The sequence below is a fragment of the Leptodactylus fuscus genome, chromosome 5, assembly GCF_031893055.1.
Source record: "Leptodactylus fuscus isolate aLepFus1 chromosome 5, aLepFus1.hap2, whole genome shotgun sequence".
Classification (NCBI taxonomy): Eukaryota; Metazoa; Chordata; class Amphibia; order Anura; family Leptodactylidae; genus Leptodactylus; species Leptodactylus fuscus.
This window is the reverse complement of record NC_134269.1, coordinates 175,164,215-175,191,365: the sequence shown is the minus strand read 5'-3', so window position 1 is coordinate 175,191,365 and position 27,151 is coordinate 175,164,215. Positions and strand designations below refer to the sequence as shown.

Here is a 27,151-nt window from a genome sequence, read left to right as displayed (position 1 = left end):
ATGGTCAGAAGGGCGTTTCTGACCATTAGCCAGAGACGTCCTTCTGCCTCACGGCGCCTATCGCGCTGTGCTGTGGAGCAGGGAGGAACGCCCCCTCCCTCTGCTCACACAGCTCGTCCATAGACGAGCATTATCAGGAGCGGGAGGGGGGAGTTCCTCCCCGCTCCACAGCACAGCGCGATTGGCACCGCGAGGCAGAAGGACGTCTCTGGCTAATGGTCAGAAACGCCCTTCTGACCATAGAGCACTACGGTACCAGCACCGTAAGCTCTTTACACCGGGCACGGATCGGGAAAGCCGACAGTGCGCTGAATTCAGCGCACTGTCAGCTTTCCAGCAGTATATAACACTGCATGTGCCCAAAAGTGGTGAAAGGTCCTCTTTAAAGAGGACTTTCCACCACCTCCTACAAGTCCAGCTATTTACACCATTTAATAGATGCTGCTCCACTGATTATGGCACAGTTGGAATTTTTTTCTTTAGCCCCCATCATTCCTGAGTCAGGCCAAGATGGACACCCTTTTTATAACCTGCACCCTGTGCTTTGCAGGTATTTTTATGGCGTTTTTGAGAGGGATTTTTTGTGTAAAAGACTGCCCTAACAAGAAAGACACTGACTGACCCCACAAGTACCATCACTTAACCTCAGCTCCAGTCTGGTGGTTAAGAACTATGCCTCCATTTCCTGCAAGACAGAAGTTTATGGTTACCAGTCTCACTTTGGGTAAACCGTGACTTGTTCCTCCATTTGACAATCCTGAGTCCTCTATCCTACATTCACTATCGGGGCACTCCCACCACCCTCAGGTTCTGGGAGACTTACTACAACCACCCTCAGGTTCTGGGAGACTTACTACAACCCTGGGGGTACTATAACCACTTTCTTCCACACTGCAGGCCCCCCAAATCTCCGACCATACCTGAGGAGTGCTGGAGGATTGGTCACACAGACTACAGCCATCAGCCCAGTCCTGACTGACTACTACCCCCATCCTCTTTTGGGTCACTCTATTTCTACTGTTTGCAAGATTGAAGGTTAATATGTTTAGTATTTTTTTTATTACAGGATAACAGACGCTCCATCAACTCATATGAATGGTGCTCAATGGAGTCTGGCTTTTTTCAGTGCACCTCATACGTCAATGTGAACTTAGTCTTATAACTTTTTCGGATACCCACCATTAGTGTGTACAACGAGGAACGATACTATGTCCAGCCGTCACATGGCCATAGTGTTTATAGTATAATCCAGCACACACTATACACAGCTCCACGTCAGTCAGGTGAGGCGCCAGCAGCTGCCGCCTGCTCTATGACTCCGAGTTACCTCAGCCGTTCCCGCCTTCCCCCTCAGCCACGCCCCGCCCCCCTCAGCCGTTCCCGCCTTCCCCCTCAACCACGCCCCCGTCCCCCCTCAACCACGCCCCCGCCCCTTAACCACGCCCCCGTCCCCCCCTCAGCCGCTCCCGCACAGCCCCGCCTCCTCCCTGACAGAAGTGACGCGGCTTCCTGGTCCGGCCTCTTCCCCCGGTGTCAGTGTGAACGGAGCATGGAGGGACTGGTTGTGCGATATGAGGAGAGGCTGCGGCAGCAGGTCAGGAGAGGCGCATGTCATAGACAGGGCATTATATACTGCGGTGTGTGTACAGTCACGTATAGCGCATGCACATTCCCGGGCGGGGAGCTGAGCCTTCTCCATATATACTATGGGGCACACGTAACTGCTCAGAACCCCGAGCCAAGAGTGAAAGCAGCCATCTGATTGGTGCACGTGACTTGATTCACTCGCTATTGCGCTGGTTTTGCTCAGATTTCTTCATACAGTCTTATGACAAGATTGCGTTATTAGTACAGTAAGGAGGCGTACACACTAGGGTGTCGGCCGGCAGTTATGTGTCAGTGACTACTAGCCCTGTGTGGACAGTCCTCAGAGCCCTGTCGCAGTACTGTAAGTAACCTCCTAACTTTATAGATAGGGCTTCATTCATTGTAATGTTATTACAGCTTTATGTTACCCAGATGAATGATGCAAGGCTGTGTTCACATTTGCATCCGTTAACCATCCAGCACACAGTCGTCATTCAGTATTCAGCACACCTTGAATTGTGATAGCGGGTGACATTGTTACATGTTGTTTTACTGTACAGAAGTGTAAGAACATAACCTAGGATCTAAAATAATAAGAAGACCCTTTGTAAAACATTTTTGAAGAACATAAGAGTCCGGTATGTTGGACTCTGCCCTGTCCAAGTATTGTCTCCTTTGAGATCTCCTACGTATAAGTGTACTTTATGTTCTGAAGTATCTGCAATGTTCTATCTATCTATATATTATTATACATATAATGTTATGTTATTTTTTTATTACAAGCGTTGTAAACCATTAGCTTTGTGTCTTTCTTCTTTATTAGGAAGCAGAGATTAAATCTCTCACTGCTGAGATAGAAGCCTTAAGAAACTTTGCGTTTGTTGGTGACTCACCGAGCTTAGAGGGACTGAGGGACGAGAACTCTAAGCTGAAGTATCGGCTGAACATCCTGCGTAAGGTATCGTATAACAATGCTCCTATTTGGTTTTACAGTAGTATACAGAGACCGGTTATATACAGCGACGGACCACAGTTACTAGTGTGTTTGACAGCTGAAAAGTTCTACTCTGTACAGTATCAGTATCTGTGCATGTGGGGTGTGCTGGCAATGACAGGTCTAAGACGCCAAACTTGGCTTAAGCTATGTTCACATTAACATTGTTACAGTAAACCGCTGTCATTCGTCATAGGATGACACCAACAAATGCTAAAGGTAGAAAAATAGACAGACAGAGCTCACTCCATCTGTATCTGTTACCATTAACTATAATGTGAACACGATAGACGCAGCCTCCTTTCAAGTTTGTTTACTTTTGTGACAAGAGAAAAATCTTCTACCATGTTCTTTTTTTTTTTTTCTTTTTTTTTTTTTTTACAATGGGGTGAATGCAGACCAATGCACAATGAAGGGGGCTCCGTCTGCATTTGTCATTTAACGTCCATTGCTCTCATCCTGTGACGGATGAAAGAAGTGGTTATTAATAATGGTTTTATGAACCCACTCTTGAAATAAATAGTAGCAGCTCCTTCTGCAGTGACTTTGAGCATGTGCAGATGATATAAACAAAAAAATACATTTCTGCCCATCTAGATCTGTATTTATCCCAGGCATACTTCAATTCATTACTATAACTAAACATAGCATGGTTTCCTAGCTATATGCAAATAGTCCAGCAGTACAGCGTTCAGTGGGTTAAACAGGATGCATACTATATACAAAAAAAATTCTATTAGGCTGGAAAAGATAAAAAAATATACATATATATATATATATATATATATATATATATATATATATACTTATCTGTCCCGGTGTCTCCCAGCACAGTCTGGATGTTCTCGGAGGCTGTGATGGACTGGCCTCAGCGGTTGTGTTCGGTGGGGACTTCCACCCTCTGGAAGAAAACATGGGAGCAGTAGGGTTGGATTGTGCTAGGAGACACTGTAGCTTCAGGGACAGGAGAGTATGGGGTTTTTTTGTTTGTTTTTTTTCACCTTCCCTGATCTAAAAAAACCAAAACAAACGGGGGCATTCACACGGAGTAACGCCGGGCGTGTATCACAGCCGTACACGCCGGCATTACAGCAGACTGCCGAACACTTCCCATTCACTTCAATGGGAGCGCTCATAACAGCGGCGTTTACAAGCGCTCCCATTGAAGTGAATGGGAAGTGTTCGGCAGTCTGCTGTAACGCCGGCGTGTACGGCTGTAATACACGCCCGGCGTTACTCCGTGTGAATGCCCCCAAAAACAGAATTATCCTGGACAACCCCTTTTGCTCCCTATATGAAAAGAGTCATTTACAAGGCCTTAATATCAGGCTAGTAGTGAGTACTTGTTCTGAATAACTTGCCCACTTAAAACTGTGACCGATCTGCCAACATTCGGACAAACATTTAGGTTGATGCCATATGATGAATTCTTTTCAGATTAATAAAATGAACATATTGGGGAGGGGGATTTATCAAGATGCCATATAGCACACTGGTTTTGATAATCCTTAGGACTCCAGAAGTTTTGCCTCTTGTATGACTAGATGCAGGTCTGGCCCTTAATCAGATGCATCCTCCAGCGGGGCCGTGTGCCAGCTCATAGCTGCTATAGATTCCAGGCATCATTTACACCAGTGAACTGCCGTAAGTGGTAATAAATCTGCCTGGACTGTGGCCTTGCCCATGCCAATCCCCTTTCAGGAAAGTTGCTGGGGAGATGTGACAGGAAAAAAATTGCAAATTTTTGCACGAAACTTCAAAATGCTCAACTAAGTATAAGAGAGTTTTTTTTAATGCAGGCATGGACAGCTTTACAAAAGTTATTAAAACAGCAGAGTTATTTGTGACACCAAGCACATGGTCCTTAAGGCCAGTGATTTAGTGTCCCAAATTCCCCTGTACAAGGTTCAGTTGAACCTAGGATTTATTCTGACAAATTGAATTGAATAATACATATCTTTTAATTATTGTTTTTTTTTCCTTTTTGTCCGTATACTGAAAGTCTCTCTAATTTTCTGACAGAGTCTTCAGGAAGAAAAAGCTAAATCAGTAAAAAGCATGATTAACATCAATGTTCAGCTCCAGGAGATATTTGGAAGGGCTATTAGAGCATCATATCCTGAGCTGGTAAATGCTCCGCTGGCAGTCACTCCCAGTCAGCAGCCTAAGTTTGGTGACTACCAATGCAATAGTGCAATGGCAATGACACAGGTGAGCTTGGTTTACTTTAAATAATACCGATTTATGTTTATGTTTTGTGTAAGAAAAATTAAATACTGTATCATCTACCAGTGTGATTTTCTGTTTCCTCCATTGATTGAGTGGATGATTGAAAGTCCACCTTAGGGCTCGTTCGCACAGAGTTTTTTGGCAGCGGATTTTGACACGGAATCCACTAGTAGCGGAAAAAAGGAGCGACATGTCCCTTCTTCCGGCGGATTCCGCGGCTGACTCAGCCATGGCGTCCGCAGCGTGAGACTCCCTCCCGATTAGGCCCATTCATTCAGGCCGAATCCGGAGTGGGATGCTGGTGCACTGCATTCTGCCGCGGCTAGCCACGTGGTATGTTCGCACACGGAATCCATTTTTCCACCATGTGAACATAACCTAAGCCTTCCTTGTAAAAGGAGTGGCAGTGCCCTTATTTGACTGGTGCTCCATTCACATGTACGGTGATGGGATGCTGCTGGATATAATGAGGCAGTTATTATTTTTCTTAAGGTTTGTGAAGTTGTGGACAGTTATCCACAGGACAGGGGATAAGTGTCAGATCATCGGGTCCCCCAGTGATCAGGATGACAGGAAACCAAAGAGTCCCCCTAAGGCCTTCTTGTGAATGGAGTACCTGTGTTCTTTTATGACGTGCTCCATTCACGTCTAAATAGCTGCTGAAGCTGTATTTACAGTTACTTCTTAGGGGGCGTTCACACTACTGTTGGTGTCCGCTCAGCAGTGTCTGTGGCTATTGTCCGTACAAGATTTTAGCAACGAACACTAGCTGGTTCATTTGCAATTTCCATTCATTTCAATAGAATTTTATCTTGTGTCCTTTAATGTTCTTTAGTCTTTAGTGTGTCTGTTTGAAGCGGACAAAAAAATCCTGTATGCAGGACTTTTCTGTACAGCAAGTATCCCTTATTTTTTTTTAACATTGAGGTCTGTGGGCAAAGGACATATAATGAACAGTAAGTGATAGCCCTCAGTTACGGTCCATTATTTTGTGTCCGTTTATTTTCTGTGCATCTGCAGAAAGCATAAACAGCAAAAGAAAAAAAAAATAGGACAGTATAAAAAACAGACACTAAGGGCGGGTTCACACCAGCGCCCGGTCTCTGATTTGCAGGTTTCCGTCTTCTGCCCGAGAAACTGGACAGGAGACAGAAACCCGGCAGTCAGTTTTCAAACCCATTCACTTGAATGGGTTTACAAAGTGATCGCCCGTGAGTGTTTTCTGCCTCTCTGTGGTGAAGCTGTTTTTTTTTTGTTTTTTTTTAACCGGACACAGTTGTATATGCAGGACTTTGTGTCTGGTGAAAAAAAAAAAAACGGTTTTGCCGCGGAGACCAGAAGACACTCACGTGCAGACACTGACTACCAGGTTTCCGTCTCCTGTCCAGTTTCTCGGTCAGAAGACAGAAACCCACAAAGTGGAGACCGGGCGCAGCTGTGAGCCCACCCTAACCGATGCTAACTGACACCAACTGATACTAATGTGTCCGTTTTTTTAACTGATCCGTTAAATGTATCAGTTAAAAAAAACGGACACATTAACATCAGTTAGTGTCAGTTAATGTCTGTTATGATAGGTGTTCTTTTTTTTTTTTTTTTTTTTTTTTTTTCATTTAAACGGACACCTTCATAACTGAATCCAATGGTAGTGTGAACCCTGCCTTAGTGAATATGTTTAGGTTGTACTTGTCATCTGGCGCAGGAGTCGGTGATGCAGCACCTATTAAAAGGATACAAAGGCTTCCAGCTTGAGAAGGTGGTGAACGATCCCCTTTAATACTGTAAATGATCGTGTTTCCAGGTGACACTGTTTGCATGGAAATTGTATAACTTTTTATATCACAAAATGAATTTATTTGGGTAATATCAAGGTTAAATAATAGGAATTAGAAAGGTTTACTGAAATCATGCTTACAATTAATACGAGTACTAGTGTTTGTTTTCCTTTATTTTTATTTAATATTTAAAATAAATAATATTTAATAATATCAAATATATGTATTTATTTATTTTACAGATGCTTAAGGCAAAAGGTGAAAAAGTGAGCCCAATTGAAATAGCAAATAAAATTGTTAAAAACCTTCCAGAAAATAACTTGATCGAGAAAACAGAAATTGCTGGTCCAGGTAAAGTATATTAAATGCTGACAGTACATAATTCAGCAAGGAAACCTTTTCCTAAGAAAACAGTCTTGTTTCATTTTTCATCTAAGATGGTGTATAAGCAAGTGGTTCCCCTAAATATTGGTGTTGTCTGGTGTAATGAAAGCCTTCACTTAATCTCTGGGCCTCTTCTTAAATAAATAGTGCAGATATAAAGTGGTGTTCTAACTCACTTTTAATAAAAAAAAAAATATATATAAACAAGCGCCTGGCTGGTGTCACCTGTACAAACCAGGTACCAGTGATGTCCTGTACCGAGTGACCACTGAAACCAATCATAGTCCTCTTCCCAAATAACATGACTGTTGTGACGTGCCGCTTGAGAAGAAGGGACCAGTGGGGCTTGTGATTGTACCAGGTAACTGCTGCCGCCATTCAGTAGAAATCCAAACGGGAAGAAGATAGAGGCATCGCTGTAGATTTCTCTCACAGCATTGAGGACACCCTCGGTGCTGTTTGAGCACTGGGGACTGCCCCCAGTGCTGCGAGAGAACTCATTTGCATACAGACTTAAACAGGGATTTTTACCGCACGGAGAAGATATCTAAAGTTAGGAGAAGAATAGCCTTTCTTAAGGCTATTCCTACGTGTGATCAAGAAAAAATATGATTTTAATGATAAAATCCCTTTTTCACTGTCCCTGAGGACAGTGGAAAAAAAAAAAAAAAAACATACTCACCTGTCCCCGTTGCTCCAGTGTCCTCCCATGTTTCCCGGTTCTTCTGCTCCGGCGGCATCTTCCGGAGTTCCCATGAAGCCGCTGATTGGACTATGCGAAGGGCCTGCAATATCATTACCTGTGACATTATGGGTCCTCTGCCTTGGGCCGCTGATTGGCCTCACCGGTCAGGAGACCACTGAGACCAATCAGCAGCTTCAGTAGAATGCCAGAAGAGACCTGGTAGATGCCACCGGAGCAGAAGAATCGGGACGTGCAGGAGGACACCGGAGGTGAGTGTGCGCATGTATTTTATTTTTTTCACTGCCCCCAACTGATTTAAACATTAAAAGGGTTATTGAATATGATGCGTGGTCTTCTTTATGATGAAAGTCTGTTAAAACCGGGTATGAAGCAAAGAACTTATTAATATAGATAAGTACTGTTTATGAAGGGATTTTTTTTTTTTAAAAAAAAGGTCAACCGTGCTAAAATTACACAATGAACCGAATGGACATCAGCTCCTTGTGGAGGCAGGGTGGGTGGTTCTTCCTTCAGTTAATGTATATATAGCAGAATGCTTGTCCTGCCAACAGTTATTTCTCTATATGACAATGCTGCATATGGCCAAGAATGAACATTTATCAAGGTGGCCAAAGACATTGGTTGGCAACTTACCAATGTACCAGCTAACTCGCAAAACACAACCCCTCACACCATTCCTGGCTTTTTCAATAAAAAAGTAAAAAGTAACCACTCGTGAAAAAACAAAAACTGGCCATCCCATTTAGGGGCTAAGTGTAAAGACAATTTGGAAAGCCCTTCTATTATGTTTACTAAGGGAAAAATTATGGTATTGTAACAAATTATAATGAGGAGAATGACATTAAGGGTCTGTTCACACTGAGTTTTTTACAGGCGGATTTTGATGTGGAATCTGCCTGCAAAAGTCGCTCGCTTTTCCAGTTAGCGAAAAAGAAGTGATATGCCCTATCTTTCCACGGCACGAGACTCACTCCCATTTATGCCCATTCATTCGGGCTTAATCATGAGCGGGATGCCGATGCAGGACATCACATTGTGGCTAGCCGCGCAGAGAAATCAAATGGCGGAAAAAGTTTCTGCTGTGTTTGAAATAGCCCTAAAGTGATCATGGATTGGGCAACATGGTGGCTCAGTGGTTAGCACTGCAGCCTTACAGCGCTGGAGTCCTGGGTTCGAATCCCGCCTGGAACAACATCTGCAAGGAGTTTGTATGTTATCCCCGTGTTTGCGTGGATTTCCTCCCATTCTACAAAGACATACTTAAATGAAAAAAAAAAGCACATTGTGATCCCTATATGGGGCTCAGGGCTCGTTCACATCTGCGCCCGGTCTCTGTTCTGCAGGTTTCCGTTTCCTGCACAAAACTAAGCAGGAGACGGAAACCTGCAGGACTCTTTCAAACCCATTCATTTGAATGGGTTTGAAAGATGTCCGGCCGTGAGCGTTTTATGCTCTCCGCCGCAAAACCGTTTTTTTTTTAAATGCAGAAGACGGAAAGCTCAGAACGGACTCCGGGCGCTAGTGTGAACCTAGCGTCACAATCTATATTTATAAAAGAAAAAAGTGATCAGGGATTATTTGCCTTTTTTTGGTCATAATGAAGTTTCCTTATGAGAAAAAACTACCTAAAGACCCCATGGTCTTATGTATTTTACTTCTAGGTAAAATTGCTAATGTCTTATGTTGAACTTGGGCTTTTCTTTTCAATCTTATTTGGGCATGGAGAGTTACAGATGGCCCACTGGGAAGTACAACAACACTCAAGTCTTGTACCTGTTCATACCTATACCCATGTAAGGTTGGGCAAGAGAACACCAGTATAGTGATAGTTTAATTCCTTTTACCTCATAGAATGTAATGACTTTAATGCTATTAATCTGTTTCACCAGGTTTCATCAATGTTCATATTCAGAAGAATTTTGTATCCAAACAGTTGACCAAGCTGCTAGTGAATGGTGTGCAACCACCTGTAATTGGTGAAAAGAAAAGGGTGGGTGTTTTTTATTATTCCCTGTGGCTTCTTACAAACCTGATCCTCTTGAATAAGGCTCTATTTACAGGATCAAGTTTCTTAGCCATGTGCCATCCATGGTCCATGAAAAGGCAGTGCATACATTACTTTTTCAGGGAATTCAACTTTCAGATCTGTTTTCACCGATCCATTACACCCACTGAAGGTAGTAGTTGGTATGTGAAAAAAAACTGATGGCCACTTGATCATGAAAAACCTGGCCAAGAATCAACCTTGATTGTGTGAGTAGAGCCTAAGTCCTGTCCTGTCCATATCTAGGCTTATAAACAACTAGCCTCTACCCATGACTTCGTCTGCGTGTTGTTGGTGTCGATGATACACCTATATTCAGCAAATTGCTGCCGTCGATGGTACGCCTGCTTCGGCATTTCGGCAGCCCTCAAGCTGGCCTGCTACTGAACTTGTTCCTCACACCGTGTCGGTGGTTGCTCCGGGCATCTCAGCAGCTCACTGGGACGCCATATAATGAACATGTCGTTGGCGTTGATGATCCCCCCTCTTCTCCGCTTGAGGAGAACTCTGTTGGCTTCTGGCTACCTTCATAGCTCTCTTTGCTTTTGCTTATTAGATTTTCTTCTTCCCAGCATGTTTAAAATTGGCAAACTGCCAATTTTGATTAAAGGTGTTTACCCATCCAGTGTGTCAGCACACTACCTGGAGCAGATCAGATAATATGCAAATGAATGTACACAAGGGACTCAGTGTTATCTATGTGTTTACATAGAGAGATAACAGACCAGGCTCTCCAAGCAATCTCCAAGTAACTGAGATAAATGCTGCTGCCAAGATCAGCAAAATTCATAACAGTCGTGAAGTTATGTCATTTACCGACATAAAAAGTAACCTGTGTGTTAATTGAGGTTACAAACTATGTATGTGTCAGATTTCATCCCAATCCGTTCAGCCGTTTTTGCGTGATCAAGTAACAAACACACAAACATCCAAACTTTCACATTCATAATATTAGTAGGATTAAAAGTTGAACATTTTTGCATATATAAATAACTAAAAATAAAAATTTTAAAGATTTTCTCTAATTTTCTCAGTAATGACAGTGTGTTGTCTTGATCAATTGTCAGTGGATACGACCATGAATGCAGGAACCCAGCCATGATTTCCTTATTGTGCACTGGTTATCAGGCAGAGACAGTACATACATTATAAGATAATCCACCCTCAATAAGGAAATCACAGCTCTGTTTTAGAGTACAGAAAGTTCTTGCATTCATGGTCGTATCCATAGGCAACTGATCTAGACAACAAACTGTCACCTCTAAGATGGTTAGAGAAAATCTTTAAAACTTTGTAAACTTTTTAATTAATTATATTTGCAAAAATGTTTAATTTTTAATTATATACATATCTCAGTATTGCTTTGTTCATGGGAATACCCCTTTCAGCAAACTGCTGGCTATAATTGAGAATTTCAGGAGAAAATCGACACCTCTGCAAGATACATGTGAATATCTTGGAGACTGATAGTGTTATTCTCTTCTGGGAGACTCCTTGTTGGATCCCCTGTTGGATTTTTTTTATTGTGTGGGTATATTTCCTTAACGAATTATTGTAATTGGATATGTTTTGCTGGACAAATATAGTAGTTTATTATCAGCAAGACCCACAATATTGAGGCAGGGCCATCCGACCATTTATTCTAACCAAGATTTAAAGAATGGAGCTGAGAGTGTCCCACATGAACCCATGTGTGACCACTGTCCAGTCCACTTCTTTAGGACTGATGGAGAATGCTGTTTCATCAGTCCCATAAAAGTGTATAGATCTGCGGTCTATTGTTCCCGACACTTGGGGCACTCAGGACCTCCATTTCTTGTCCAGTATACATGTGAGGTCCGGCAAAAGTATTTATGCTGAGGAAGGAATTTTGAACACCTAGTATCTGGAGGAAAAAACAATGCACTAACTTGCAGATGTCAAATTTGTCTTTCAGGTTGTGGTTGATTTCTCTTCTCCAAATATTGCCAAAGAAATGCATGTGGGTCATCTCAGATCAACCATCATAGGTGACAGCGTATGTCGGTTATTCGAGTTTGTTGGACATGATGTACTTCGGTAAGATTGTTTAGTAACCTGGATAAAGTGAAGACTTTTTCCTTTAATAAAGCTAAAGGGTGGCCTACCACCTCCCCAAGCATATTGAACTGACACCACTACAGTACAGGGCACATTATAATGATACATAAAATACCTTTGTTATGTATCTCACTTATTTTACATGTCGATTTGGAGAAAAATTATGAAATCCTATGCAATTTGGTGCAGGACTCTGGGGCATGGCTTCAGCCCTGGGAACATTGCACTTGCCGGGTAGGTAGGATGGGTGATGTCATAGCAGTGGGAGGAGGCAGGCAGGAGGTGGTAACCGTCTGAGGGGTAATACCAGTGCTTTAGGAAAACCTGCCCCCAGTGCACCAACTACCTCATTTACTTAAGACTTCAAAGTTGTTTTTTTCCAAATCTACAAAGATGACTAACATAGCAAAGATTTAATATGGTGTTTACAGTTGAGGATGGTTTGAGAAGGTGGTAGAGCACCTTTAACGTAGATAACATACTGTAGCATGTATAATAATTTGGCCTTGGACAACTTAGAACTGACCATTACTTTAGAAGCAACTCTTCTGTAAGAGTCTGCATACATGCAAAGATTATGGGTAACTTTTATAAAATGTTAGTGTGTTAGGAATCTAGTGTGTGGTGTAAAATGGTAAGTTGTGTTTAATTGAAAATTCTAACAAATATATCTAATTCGTCATTTACAGGTTAAATCACTTAGGAGACTGGGGCACGCAGTTTGGCATGTTAATTGCTCACCTGCAGGATAAATTTCCAAATTATCTCTCGGTCTCGCCACCTATTGGAGACCTGCAGTCGTTTTACAAGGTATGAATTTATTATTATTATTTTATTTTTTAACCCACCCATCCTCTTGCTCAGTCGAAAGGAAAAGGGCTAGAGATGAGCGAACACTATTCGGAACAGCCGTTCCAAATAGCACGCTCCCATAGAAATGAATGGAAGCGGCCATTCATTTCTATGGGAGCGTGCTATTCGGAACGGCTGTTCCGAATAGTGTTCGCTCATCTCTAAAAAGGGTCATTACTGTTTTGCCTAAGCACAGCTCCGTCAGCTGTGTGTGAAAGAGGTGCCCGTAATAAACTATGGAAACGTTCCCCTGCAAATTGGCTTGTCTCAACGAAATCGGAAGGTTAACTTTATTAATAATATTAATATATATATTATTTTTAAACATATATAATAAATTAATATAATAATAATCTAAAAAATTATTCATTAATGCATTGATCCTGTTAAGTTCTTTTCTGGTACATGTAATTCTGCTCTTTATTCTCAAAGACAAGTGCTATATGAATTGGTAGTTCCAGATTTTTGTGCCAACTGTCTACAAAAGTAATACATGTTCTTTAGAAACCGCAATCTTGATGTTGCCTGTTTTGTGTGTATACAACATTATACTAGCCATATTGTACATTGTACTAGCCATTATAGTAGAATGAAACATGACATCAGGCTTGTAATATGAGAACACATACTCAACATAAAAGTCTATTGTGCTGGGATTTACACTTGGTTTGCACTTGTTTTACAAGGAATCCAAAAAGCGATTTGATGAAGAGGAGGATTTCAAAAAAAGGGCGTATCAATGCGTTGTGCAGCTGCAAAGCCATAGTCCTGACATCATCAAAGGCTGGAACCTGATCTGTGATGTATCCCGAAAAGGTGAGTTCACACTGTGTAATATAAAAATGCATATAAGGAATAAGTACATTACAATGTAAGTGCATGTTGCTCCTCATGTTCCTGGCTGTTCTATAGCCACTGTAGAGTCCTCTTACCCTAGTAAGTCATCCTGGCTGTCATAGATAACACTGTTTTACATTTTTGCTTGTGGTTAGAGAAAACCTTTCATGTCGTCCTAGTTAAGTAGTGTTATATTCCTTTGCAAAGCTGACATTATGCTGAATTCCGTGCACTTTCAGTTTTGCATGTATCTTCCCCAGTTCCAGAGATATCTCTTCTGTTAGTTTAGCCTATCCCTGCACTTTCAGGGGGCCTGACCTCAAAGGGAGATAAGGAACACCTCCTTCAGTACAAGATTATAGAAGCGTCCCATCAGGGGCATTCCTCATAATCCAGCGATGACACTGAGCTGTGAGTGTGGCCTCTCTGATAGTGCCCTTGTGAAGCTAATATCACATATCTCTGGAATTGAGGCAGATACCTGCAAAACTGAAATTGCACTGAATTCACCATACTCTGAGCTTTGCAAATTAATAGAACACTCCCTGCCTTAAAGGACGTAAAAGGTCTTCTCTACGTAGGTAATCCTTCAATATGTTGTCCTCAAGAAAAAGCAAATGACAAGAGTGAAACTTTGCTATGCAAGTTTAGTTCCTTGTTTCATTATTTGTCCATTTTAGTACTTTCTATTCATGGATTTCTCAAGTTACAATGTTAGTTTGTTCACAAGCAACCATTGTGTTAGACCAGGGGTCTCAAACTCAATTTACCCGGGGGCCGCTGGAGGTAGACTCTGGGTGAGGCTGGGCCGCATCAGGTTTTTCAAAAGCTATGCTCGCCGCAGCAAATTTAGCTCCACCCAATTTTATGATGACTCCACCCATTCTTATTCATTTTTCATGTGCCCCCACACAGTATAATCCTCCTACAGTCACCCGTACACTATATGTCCCCACATTATAATGTTCCCTTACAACTACCCCACAGTATTAGGTCCCTCTCCTGGGGGAAACTAGAGGGGACATGAAACTGGGGTAGCTGGAGGGGGACATTAAACAGTGGGGGTAGTTGGAGGGGGGCAGTAAATTAATGGCAGCTGAAGTGGGACATTAAACTGGGGGCAACTAGAGGGGGACATTAAACTCGGGAGGCTAGAAGCAGACATTAAACTGTAGGGGTAGGTGGACGGTGACAATAAACTGGGGACAACTAGAGGCAGACAGGTCCCCCTCCAGCTACTCCTACGGTTTAATGCCCCCTCCAGTTGTCCCCAGTTTAAGTGCCCCCCTTCATCTACCCACAGTTTCATCTCCTCTCACCATTTCTCCCCCAGTTTGATATCCCCCTTCATTAGCCCCATGTTATGTCCCCCCTCCATCTGTCCCCAGTTTTATGTCGTCCCTCCATCTGCCCCAGTTTCATGTGCCCCATCCATCTGCCCCCATTTTCATGCTCCCCCTTCCATCTGTGACCCCAGGTTCATGTCCCCCCTCCATCTCTGCCCCTAGGTTACTGACACACACACACTGATACACACTGACACACACACACACTGACACACACACTCCATCTCACATTCCTCTCAGTACTACATCTCTTCATCTTTCGGCCGGCACACTAAGACACGCCTCCAATAGTCAGGTGACGTCTGACGTCACACACAGGTTCTTGAGTCTTACACTTCAGCAGTACTAGCTTTCCACTGTTATAACAGCAATAAAAGTGATGGGTGATCAGTGGAAAGCTAGTACTGCTGCAGTTTAAGACTCAAGGACCTGTGTGTGACGTCAGACGTCATGTGACTATTGGAGGCGTGTCTTAGTGTGCCGACCGAAAGATGACTATAGCGGGACATGCAGGGAGCTGCGCGGGGGCCGCAAACTTTCGTCCTGAGGGCTGCAGTTGGCCCGCGGGCCGCAAGTTTGAGACCCCTATATTAGACAAACCAATAACTAAAATGAGGGGAAACTAATTCCATAATACATATAAAATCGAGTCCTTTTATAACAGATGAAGAGCTATGTAAACCATTAAATGGAGGATTGGAGCTTCTATACGGTTCTTTATAGTACTGAAGAGAGGCAGCTCCAGACTGCCAACCAACTAGTAATACTGATTTGTCTGATTGGCTCTATTTAATGCCAATGTTATTTTAGGTTGACTATTTTGCCCTTTTGGAATTAAAAATGTCTTCCCAGCCGCCTCACAGTTTCTCTCAATAACCACTTCTCTTGGTCTTTCACAATGTTCTTCTTCCGCTACACATGTAGATGTAGATGGCAACACGATTGATCTGGTCTTCCATCAACTCCTCACAGTTTCTAAATTTACTAACTCTTCTCTGCCACTCTCTGATCATAATCTTCTATCTCTCACCACCAGTGCTCTCTCCCCTTCACAAGATACACCTACCCATCACACATATAGGAATTTGCGTGCTATCGACACCCAGCACCTCTCAAATACTCTACAGTCCTCTCTGTCCCCCATCTCCTCAATCTCCTGTCCCAATCTGGCCACCAGTCACTATAATGAAACCCTAAAAATGCATTGGATGAGGTGGCTCCCCCCTCCACTCGTAAGTCCCATTTGGGAGGCAGCAACCCTGGCACACGCCACAGACACGATTTCTTCAGCGGTGCTCTAGGTGTGCTGAACGTCTCTGGAGAAAATCACGTTCACCTGCAGATTTCCTCCAATTCAGATTTATGCTTAAAACATATAGCTCTACCCTTAACCTCGCCAAACAAGACTACTTCACCGCCCTCATCTCTTCTCTCTCCAGCAACCCTAAAAGGCTTTTTGAAACTTTTTACTCTTTACTCACACCCAAGGTGCAGACCCCATTTACAGACCTTAGTGCTGATGACCTGGCCACTTATTTCCATGATAAAATTGATAAGATCTGTCCGGAAATAACTGCCCAAGCCCCAGGTGGCATTGATTCCCACACCTACCATAGTACGGACCCCCTCACCAACTGAACTTCAGACTGTCTATTCTCATCTTTTGAACCTGTTACAGAAGAGGAAGTCTCCCAGTTACTTTCTTCATCTCACCCTACAACCTGCAGTAGTGACCCCTTCCCCTCACACCTTCTCCAATCTCTGTCGCCTGCTGTCACGACTTACCTTACTAAAATATTTAACTTCTCTCTTCTGGAATCTTCCCATCCTTCTTCTATCATGCTGTTATAACCCCGCTATTGAAAAAAACCCTCCCTGGACCCATCCTGTGCTGCTATCAATCTGTCTCTAACCTCCCCTTCATCTCTAAATTCTTGGAACGCCTGGTCTATTCTCGTTTAATCTGCTCTCTACTAACTCTCTGCTTGACCCATTACAATCTGGTGTCCACGCTCTGCAATCTACTGAAACTGCCTTCACAAAAGTCTCCAATGATCTCCTAATGGCTAAATCCAATGGTGACTTCTCTCCTTATTCTTCTGCACCTCTCTGCAGCTTTTGACACCGTTGACCATCAACTTCTCCTCACTATGCTCCACTCAGTCGGCTTCAACGAGACTGCGCTCTCCTGGTTCTCCTCTTATCTCTCAGACCGCACTTTCAGCGTATCATTTGCGGGCTCTGTTTCCTCCCCTCTTTCCCTTGCTGTTGGGGTTCCTCAGGGCTCGGTCCTAGGCCCCCTGCTCTTTTCTCTCTACACAGCCCCCATTGGACAAACCATCGCCAGATTTGGCTTCCGGTACCATCTTTATGCTGATGACTCCCAATTATACACATCTTCCCATGACATCACCCCTGCACTCATACAGAGCACCAGTGACTGTCTTTCTGCTGTCTCTAATATCATGTCCTCGCTCTATCTGAAACTAAATCTCTCTAAGACTGAACTACTACTGTTTCCACCATCTAATAGGTCTGTCCCTGATATATCCATTGCAGTCTCAGGCCTTACTGTAACTCCTAGGCAGCATGCACACTGCCTCGGGGTTATGTTTGACTCAGACCTTTCCTTCACCCCTCATATTGAATCACTCGCACGCTCACCTCCACCTCAAAAACATCTCCAGAATACGCTATTTCCTTACCAGAGATACATTAAAGACACTTATGGTCTCTCTGATTCATTCTCGCCTTGACTACTGTAACTCCTTACTAATCGGTCTTCCCCTTACTAAACTCTCCCCTTTACAATCTATTCTGAATGCAGCAGCCAGGCTCATCTATCAGTCTAGACCAGTCTTTCTCAAAGTGGGCGATAACGCCCCCTTGTGGGTGCTGGAGGCCTATAGGGGGGCAGTAAAGGGCACAGAGAAGATTGGGGGGCGTTGAAGCGGTTTAGGGGGGCGATGGCTAATTTAAAGGGATGGTATCATAACAATGATTCTATCTATACTGCTTGTTAATGTGGATTTAAGACTTTTCCTAAATACACTGCTTCAGCAAAACTGCTTTGTTTGTCCACTATCTTATTTTATTCACTTCATTATGGACACTAGCACCTGGCCCCCTGCTCATTGCTGAGGGAGCCACATGACGTAGCTCCCTGCTGTGTGGGGGAGAGAGGGGGGGGGCTGAGTGTACGGAGCCAGCCTGTCCCCGCTCCCACATTACCCCACATGATATGATGCCATTTCAGGATTACGTTATATATCCAAGCTCCAGCCACATGTTACAGGACATGACTAGTGACGGCTCATAAAGTTTTATGTCTGTGTAATGACAGTAACCTCTATTACAACATTGACTTCCCTCTGTATAAGCAATGCCGCCCCCTGCTGCCTCTTGTGTCCCCCTCTACCTCATAGATTGTAAACTCTTGCGAGCAGGGCCCTCAGTCCCACTGTGTGAAATGATTTTCTTTGTTATGTATCTTTCTGTCTGTATTTGAACCCTACAAATTGTACAGTGATGCTGAATATGTTGGCGCTATATAAATAAAATTTATTATTATTAATATAGATGTAGCACAGTTAACCAGAATGTATGCAATTGGTTAAGCTACTGCAGTGTGATAGCTTAATCACAAAAAAACATGAAAAGTCATTGAGATAGTTGCAGAAGTTTGGTTTAATTCTGCCACATCTGTACTTCTGTGTGGGCAAGCTTTCATGTATATATACCGTATTATAGGTAGCTAGCAGTATGAGCACCTTAACAATTCACAATATACAGAGTAAAGGTGTGGTCCTTAGATGCTACCTGGAGGCCTGCTTGATCAAATCAGATTGTCAAATTTTTCTTAAGAAATAACCCAATTTTTTTTTTTTTTTCCTACGTCTTTTTAATTTCTTTGACTTTCTCTGTTTTGCTTTAAGAATTTCAGAAAATTTACGATTGTTTGGACATTCGTATCATTGATAGAGGAGAATCTTACTATCAAGACAAAATGGTCCAGGTGGTCAAAGAATATGAAGAGAAAGGTGGGTATTCATATGTTTTATACTCGATGGGAAAAGTCAGTAACAATACTAATAAAACTTCTTATAAGCATCTATGTAGGTATTTTGGTTATTCAGGATAATACATTCACTGTATAGACCTGACCGCAATCAATATCAAATATGGTTTATTCAGATTAAGGGCTTATTCACATCTGCACCCGGGGTCTCCGTTATACAGGTTTCCGTTTCCTGCCCGAAACTGGGCAGGAAACGGAAACCTGCTGGTATTTTTCAAACCCATTCATTTGAAAAGTGTCGGGCCGTGAGCGCCTGTGAGCGTTTTATGCACTCCGCAGTGAAACCGGTTTTTCTTAACCGAACACAAAGTCGGATATGCAGGACTTAGTGTCCGGTTTTTAAAAAAATGTTTTCGCTGTGGAGAGCGTAAAACACTCACAGGCACTCACGGCTGGATACAATCTGTCAGGTAACCTGAGTACGGAGACCGAATGCTGGTGTGAACCCAGCATTACCAGCTGACGCAAGTGAAGATGGCTACCACAGACACATCTCTACCCGAACCAGTTTCTTCCTCTTGTTATACTAGTAATATGTACTGTAGAAAGGGAAGGGCTCAGCCTCCGTCACTGTTTCTCTTTCTCTCTCCATCCAACAGCCACCTTCTCCTCTTCTCCCTCCATATACTTCTGTGTGTAACCTCCATCTTCTCTCTCTGGATACAGTTAGAAAAAAGAGAATGAGTGAAGGTTGTTAAGAGTCAAGCCATTGTTCTTTAAGAGGGTATTCTCCCTTTGTATATGGCTATAACAGTAGAATATAACATAAACAGGATTAACAGGGGTCCCAGAGGTTAGACCATGTGATCATGACATTTAAACAACTATTTATATAGATATATATCTCAAAACCGTACATGTGGAAAGTAGAACTAGATTTGCAAAAGCCTAAATAAACTTAAATGTATGCATATGTATTTCTGTTATTATTTCAGCTATCTTATACATTTTGTAGGTTTGGTTGAAATCGATGAAGGAAGAAAAATTGTATTTCCTCCTGGCTGTTCAATACCTCTAACTATTGTGAAATCAGACGGGGGTTACACCTACGATACTTCTGACCTAGCTGCTATAAAGCAGAGATTGGTTGAAGAGAAAGCAGATATTATTATTTATGTTGTGGACAGTGGACAGGTAAGGCCTATTCTACATCTAAATTTAGCTTGGAAATATTTCCCAACCAGTTGTGAAACATTAAGGATGTGCGAGTATGTATATATTTTGGATTTCAGGAAGGTTCCATAAGTTTGGGCTGAAACTTTGCACATATGGATAACAAAAGAGAACAGATACTTTCCAGTTGAAGACTCGGAGCACTGCTTTTTATTTTATTTTTACATATAGAACATTATGGGCATATGTTCTGAATGCTATGCTGAATGCTGTATGTTCTGATATAGTGTTGTTCCTTCCCCCCCTTTTTTTTTTTTTTTTCTTTTTTTTTTTCTTTCCTAATATGCAGTGCACTGCCTAAAATTTGCCATACACATTAGTTGAATAGTGGCCAAACATGCTTATTTCTCCTGTAAAGGGCACCCATCTAATGTGTTTGTGGGTTTTCCAACTCTTAGCCAAAGCAGATGTTGGATTCCAACTTACTTTATGTTATACTTAAAATAGAGGGCCACCCCCAAGTGTGCGTGTATATGGGGGGATTGTGAGATATTATTATTGAGGGTTTAGCTGACAGCTGTTTAAGGCCCTGTTTACACGGGGCAAGAGGGGGTGGATTTTGGCACAGAATCCACGTCATAATCCGCCCCCTCACAATGGTGGTCTATGGAGACCGCTAGCGTTCTTTTTTCCGCTAGCGGCAGAAGAGATGAGCTGCCCTTTCTTCAGGCGGAATCCGTGGCTGATTACGCTCCGTACTAGGTTCATTCATTTGGGCCTAATCCGGAGTGGAAAGCCGCAACGGGATGCCGTGCACTGCATCGGCATCCCGTCGAGGCAGCCGAGACGGAATATGCACATGTGGAATTGCGTGTAAACTTAGCCTAAAGCGCATTAGCACTTTAACATATGCTGAAATGTTAGGACTTGTACTGCAAACCTTGATTCATGGCTGATGGTGTCAAGCTGTGCTCATTATTGTTATAAGTTTGTAATACATTATAAACAAACAAAATTACATTTTACATTAGATGTCATACTAATAAAAAAAAAAACTTCTAAAAATGGCAGAGAACCAGTAAAGTAACAACTATTTCTAATACTGCCATTTGTACATGGGTATACGTTGTGCATATACTGTAGGGTAATATGATTTAACAGAGTAAGGCTGTACAGATTTATTGTAAATCATATATAGTATTATAGCACCTTATTTGACATTGTATTCATTTTGCAGGGCATCCACTTACAGAATGTGTTTTCAGCTGCTCAGATGATTGGTTGGTATGATCCAAAAGTGACCAGAGTTGAACATGCTGGATTCGGTGTCGTCTTAGGAGAAGATAAGTAAGTAATGAAAGAAAAATTGTAAATATTATGTAATCACTTTTAAATCTGTAGTATTTTATACCAGGAAGTCGCCATTCAGTTGTGTTTTATCATATTGGGAAACCTTGGTCCTATAGGGAACTGAAAATTTAGAGGATTTATTTTCTTGCATGACAATGGACCTAAGAATATGTGAATTCCAGTGTGCTTTGTCTAATGATTGTATCTAATACCCCTGGTCCTGTTCACATAAGTATTCTCCACTGATACATATTTTAGGAAGAAATTTAAGACCCGGTCAGGTGATACTGTGCGATTAATCGATTTGCTGGAAGAAGGGCTGAAGCGTTCTATGGACAAGCTAAAGGATAAAGAGAGAGATAAGGTAAAGTGTGTGATTTTGTCATGAGATAAAGAACTTATGGTGGGCAGAGACTTTAGATAGGTGTTGGTCAGGTGATAATTATACCTCCTCATTCACCCTCCCCACGATAAAAAGTATTTTTTTGGCAAGGTGAGCAAAAACTAATTCTAAAACTAAAATCGTTTTTACTTGTCCTACTTCTCCCCCTTTTCTCTGGATCTCTGTTTTTTCTTTCTTTTATTATGTACCTGTTCCCCCAATATATACATTTCAGCTAGTACAGCCTTATTTAGTTATTCCTTTCTGTCTGAACATTTATATATGATACATGTTCATTTGTATGTGATCTTTTCACTTACGTTATATGATCTCATTCTGAGTGACTCAGGATTACACGCCTCTTCCTCATCTTTTCTCCAAAGTAAACCCTGCACTAAATGTCACCTGGCTAACCATAAAAGTGTAGGTCTGCCAAAAAGATAAAAGTAGACAAGTGCAAATTTCATACACCTGACAGATCTCTGTTTGTTATATTGAATAACTGGGTCTATTCTGCAAATGGTGCAAATAATAAATCCCTTGTTGCCACATGCTGTACATTTACTATTCTAACTGCAAGGTCTTAAAGCATTATCTTATCTTAACACTATGTCCTGTAAATATATGGCACTGGGATTACATGGTACAAGTGGGTAAATGGTCTCTCATCAACAGCCACAATCCCACAGTAATAGCTGGGGCAGACAAGTAGTAGAAGTATACAGTACAAGAGTATGGAAGAGTACAGTCAGGAGGATGCGATGATGCTGAGCTGTAAGGCCAGCCCTTCTGACAGTCGAGAGATATCGGTGCCAAAATTAACTGCACCGATATCTCCCATTAACGGGGCTCATAGCAGTAAAGCCGACAGTGCGGTGAACTTAGCTCACTGATGATTTTCTAGTAAGTATAGTGGGTACGGAAAGTATTCAGACCCCTTTAACTTTTTCACTCTTTGTTTCATTACAAGCCATTTGCTAAAATCAAAAAAGTTCCATTTTATTTCTCATTAATATTAATATACACTCAGCACCCCATCTTGACAAAAAAAACCCCAGAAATGTAGATATTGTTCCAAATTTATTAAAAAAGAAAAACTGAAATGTCACATGGTAATAAGTATTCAGACCCTTTGCTCAGTATTGAGTATTTGCATCCTTTTGAGCTAGTACAGCCATGAGTCGTCTTGGGAATGATGCAACAAGTTTTTCACATCTGGATTTGGGGATCCTCTGCCATTCTTCCTTGCAGATCCTCTCCAGTTCTGTCAGGTTGGTTGGTGAGCGTTGGTGGACAGCCATTTTCAGGTCTCTCCAGAAATGCTCAATTGGGTTTAGATCAGGGCTCTGGGTGGGCCAGTCAAGAATGGTAACAGAGTTGTTCCGAAGCCACTCCTTTCCCTACCCACTGTATGTAATACTGCACATTTATGAGGACGTGAAAGGTCCTCTTTATATGGGTTTTTTGGGACATTTTAATTGATGACCTATCTTTGGCGTAAGTCATCAATTGAAAATGCACGGGGGCTGTCACCCAAGACCGACTCGGATCAGTTCTTTGAAGCGGCAGTGGTGCTTCTGCTTCACTGGCAATGTGATGCCACATTCATCTTTATATATCTTGATTACAGCTCAGTTTAATTGGTGAATGAGCTAAATTGTGATACAAAACACAGAAGCTGTACAAATATACAATGCTTTGCTTTCTAAGTACTGAAGAGGCTGCAGCACCCAATCGAACACTGCAGTCCTTCAAACAGCTGACTGGCCAGGTGCCGGGGTGTTGGACCTCTTCTGAACATGAAATCATGAATGAGGATAAGTCATCCATTATATAGTCTGGAATATCCCTGAAACACCCTAGATGGTCTAAAAATATCTAAAGTAATGAAATTACAAGCATGATTAACAAAAAAAAAAAAAAAAGACTACTATTGAAAAAATAGTGAGCTGTGTATATATGTATTACTCAGACACAAGATCTGTATTCGATTGCTGCAATGGGGTTTTTATTAAGAGTCAGGGCAGATATGGGTTTTTGTAGATCGGAATAGGTTGGTCTAGATAATGTTTTTTTCTGTTTTCAAGGTACTTACTCCTGAAGAGTTGGAGGCTGCACAGAAAGCTGTTGCCTTTGGGTGTATCAAGTATGCAGACTTATCCCACAACAGGATGAATGACTATATCTTCTCATTTGATAAAATGTTGGATGACCGAGGGAACACAGCTGCCTACCTGCTGTATGCTTTTACCAGGATAAGGTATAGATGGCCTATAATATAGACAGTCATCTTTCTTATACATGTTTCTTATACATGTTTCTCATTGAAATATTAATTTTTTCTGCTGCACCCAGAAATGTTAACCTCTGCTGTTAAATCAGCAGGTTAGATGCCCATTGCCTATAGAGTAAAGATATGCACATGTTTATTATGATTTATCTAGAATTTACCCAATTACCAGTAGGGGGTTAAGAGCAAAATTTCCACAGGATGGTTACCTTTTTATGGATCAGCTGTGTTTATAACTATATAAGATTTAGCATGATGGGTTAAGTATTTTCCCAGCTACAAATGGATTTTTCATACCAAGTAGGTTATTAGTATCTTAACACCCGGACACTGCACATACCAGCCAGCAGTCTACAGGCGCTGGAGGTTGCTATAGTGGACAGGGAAACTCCTTCAGTTTCTCAAAATCGTTATAATACTGTGGAGAGGACTGCAGCTCCTCTCATATTGAATAGGAGCAAGACTGCACCTGCTCCCAGTCTACTGCAGCAGCTTGTGGCACACCTTGAGGCTGCCAAAACAGCTGATTTGTGAAGTGTCTGGTTTTCAGACCACCCAAGATCACATACAAATAACGTATGGATAATTCATCAGTATAAATAATCTATATAGGGCTAGAAAACACCTTTAATGTGGGGCAACATGATGGCTCAGTGGTTAGCACTGAGTCCTGGGCTCGAATCTTGCCAAGGAACACATCTGCAAGGAGTTTGTATGTTCTCCCCGTGTTTGTGTGGGTTTCCTCCCATACTCCAAAGACATACTGATAGGGAAAAAATGTACTTTGTGAGCCCTATATGGGGCTCTCAATCTACATAAAAAAAAAACCTTTAACATAAAGCAGGCTAATGCTGAGGCCATATGTTGCATTAGAAAACACTGAATGAGATTATATGTAACCTTGTGCCCCACATTGCAGAAAAAAAACACTGCAGAAAGTGCATGCAATAATTATTCCTGAGGCTTTTCTCTCCCCATAAACTTAGGTGGGAGAGCAAAAAATGCAAAACTAAAGTGTTTTTGGGTCTGCATTTCTGTTGTGTTTTTGCTGCAGAATTTTTAGCTGCATTTTGATAAGGCCTTAGTCTAAAGCTAACCTTACATATTAGAATAATGTTGACTGATCTCATAATAATGATGTGGTTGGACTGTAGGTGTTCAAAAAACAAGGATCATTATTAGAGTTTTACACTTACCCAATCCCTTGTGTCCCCCAGTAGAAGAGCAAGCCTGGCAGCGCCACTCAGTTGATCTGAACATGTATATTCATGGTGGAGTGGAGTATTACACAAGCAAAGTATTGGGCCAATTCCTAATGAGTGCAGCATCCAATGACATGCAATGATTGAGCGCAAAGATTACTATTGCACGTCATTTCTCCACTTAATAGATCATGTGATAGGGCCTGAAGAATATCTCCCACTGTGGCAGACCTGGTTCATCAATGCATCATGTGTCTCTCCAGTCTTTATAATGGCTTTCATGTAATGCTACATTTTGGCAAGGTCTGTGCTGCTTTCAGGGGTCAGAGAATCCTGACCTGTGGAAACCAGCTCGGATTCCTTTTGAGAAAGGATTGTTCTGATCAAATAATCATGTACATAAAAACATAAAATATGTATTTTTATGTTTTTATTTTAGGTCTATTGCAAGGTTGGCAAATATCAGTGAAGAACAACTGCGCAAAGCAGCTCAGGAAACAGAGATAAGTTTACAGCATGAGAAGGAGTGGAAGCTTGGCAAATGTATACTTAGGTTCCCTGAAATTCTGCAGAAGATTTTGGACGACCTCTTGCTACACACACTATGTGACTACCTCTATGAATTGGCCACCACCTTCACAGAGTTCTACGATAACTGCTACTGCGTGGAAAAGGACAGGCAAACTGGTAAGTGCCCATTTACCATCAGGATAGATTTAATACATTGGTGGGTCCAGTGCAAAGGTTTCAAATTGGGCCAGTCCCCCTTAACCATCGCTTAGAAATACCCGGCATGCATATGTGACTATGTTGGTACTGCAGGGAGGAGGCTTATTGTAGAATCAGTTGCCCCTGCTTTCTGCTTAGCAGCAGTGGTTCAGGGAGTTAAATGTATGTTTTACGTTTTAGATGAATCGTCCATGTAAATCCCGAACTTTCTTTCTCTCCTCAATGCCCCCTCCCCCCCCCAAAAAAAAAAGAAAAAAAAGAAAAATAATAATTCTGGCTCTTTCATCATTATTTAGGGTTCATGGGGGCTGTATACTTATTCTTTGAGAAGATCACCAATTTTGGGTAGTCAACTCAAAGAGGCTTCAATGTATTCTTTTGTGTGTGAAACATATGTATTCTAGACTGTGAAGTAACTGTTCTGTTCTGTAATTCTCCAGGTCAGATTGTCAAGGTGAACATGGGCAGGATGTTACTGTGCGATGCTACAGCTGCTGTCATGGCTAAAGGATTTGATATACTGGGAATTAAACCTGTACAGAGGATGTAAAATGTAATGACAAACTGATAGTCTGTTCTCCAATGTATGCAGAAATTGATTTTACTTTTCTAAATAAAAGAAACTGGAGAACGCAATAACTATACAATTTCTGCTTGTTTGTCTCTTTAAGAGATTTATCTCACTGCAAGTCAATGACCTTTTTGGATCCGAGTTCTTATTACATCTCCACTAGCAGTTTTAAAGTGTTTAACTACAACGTAACATACATTTTTGTCTGGATGATGGTATGGCTTCAGGAGCAGAGTCTGTGCCGTCCACAGTGGGTATCAGCTTTTACTGCCTCAGGGTCTAATAGGATTCCTGTCAGTAGAACAGTAACAGACAGGCATAAAACACTGCAGTGCAGTACATTATGTAAGTGATCAAAAGTCCCTGTACCATGTACAGTTATTGTTAATAAGGCATAAGTAAACAGTATTCTAAAAATAGGCCTTTGTCAAGTGCACTTGAGAGAGACCCAAGAATTTCTGCTTTTAATTCATCCAATCTTCCTAAATAAACTGAAAGCAAAATCTCAAAATATACCAAAACAGCACCATTGTAAAAGATAGCTCCTTTAACCCCTTAAGGACCAGGCCATTTTTTGGTTTCGCATTTTCGTTTTTCCCTCCT

The 27,151-nt window shown here is 41.9% G+C and overlaps 1 protein-coding gene across 1 annotated transcript; it reads left to right on the top strand.

Annotated features, from left to right (window-relative positions):
* The first annotated feature begins 1,504 nt into the window (after positions 1-1,504).
* Positions 1,505-26,601, top strand: RARS1 (arginyl-tRNA synthetase 1). Its single transcript, XM_075274747.1, has 15 exons — positions 1,505-1,594; positions 2,411-2,545; positions 4,604-4,792; positions 6,828-6,936; positions 9,565-9,665; positions 11,656-11,777; positions 12,488-12,608; positions 13,337-13,466; positions 18,769-18,873; positions 19,867-20,045; positions 21,262-21,371; positions 21,633-21,738; positions 23,844-24,016; positions 25,688-25,935; positions 26,418-26,601. Exons 1-15 carry the CDS (start codon positions 1,550-1,552, stop codon positions 26,525-26,527), a joined length of 1,983 nt encoding a protein of 660 aa, XP_075130848.1. The 5' UTR covers positions 1,505-1,549; the 3' UTR covers positions 26,528-26,601.
* Positions 26,602-27,151: the final 550 nt, after the last annotated feature.

Excerpts from the sequence above, each read along its gene's own strand:
- RARS1 (XM_075274747.1), top strand. The coding sequence starts at position 1,550 with ATGGAGGGACTGGTTGTGCGATATGAGGAGAGGCTGCGGCAGCAG. Across the intron at positions 18,874-19,866 it reads CAAAGAATATGAAGAGAAAG|GTTTGGTTGAAATCGATGAA; the intron begins GTGGGTATTCAT and ends TACATTTTGTAG. Across the intron at positions 21,739-23,843 it reads AGGATAAAGAGAGAGATAAG|GTACTTACTCCTGAAGAGTT; the intron begins GTAAAGTGTGTG and ends TCTGTTTTCAAG.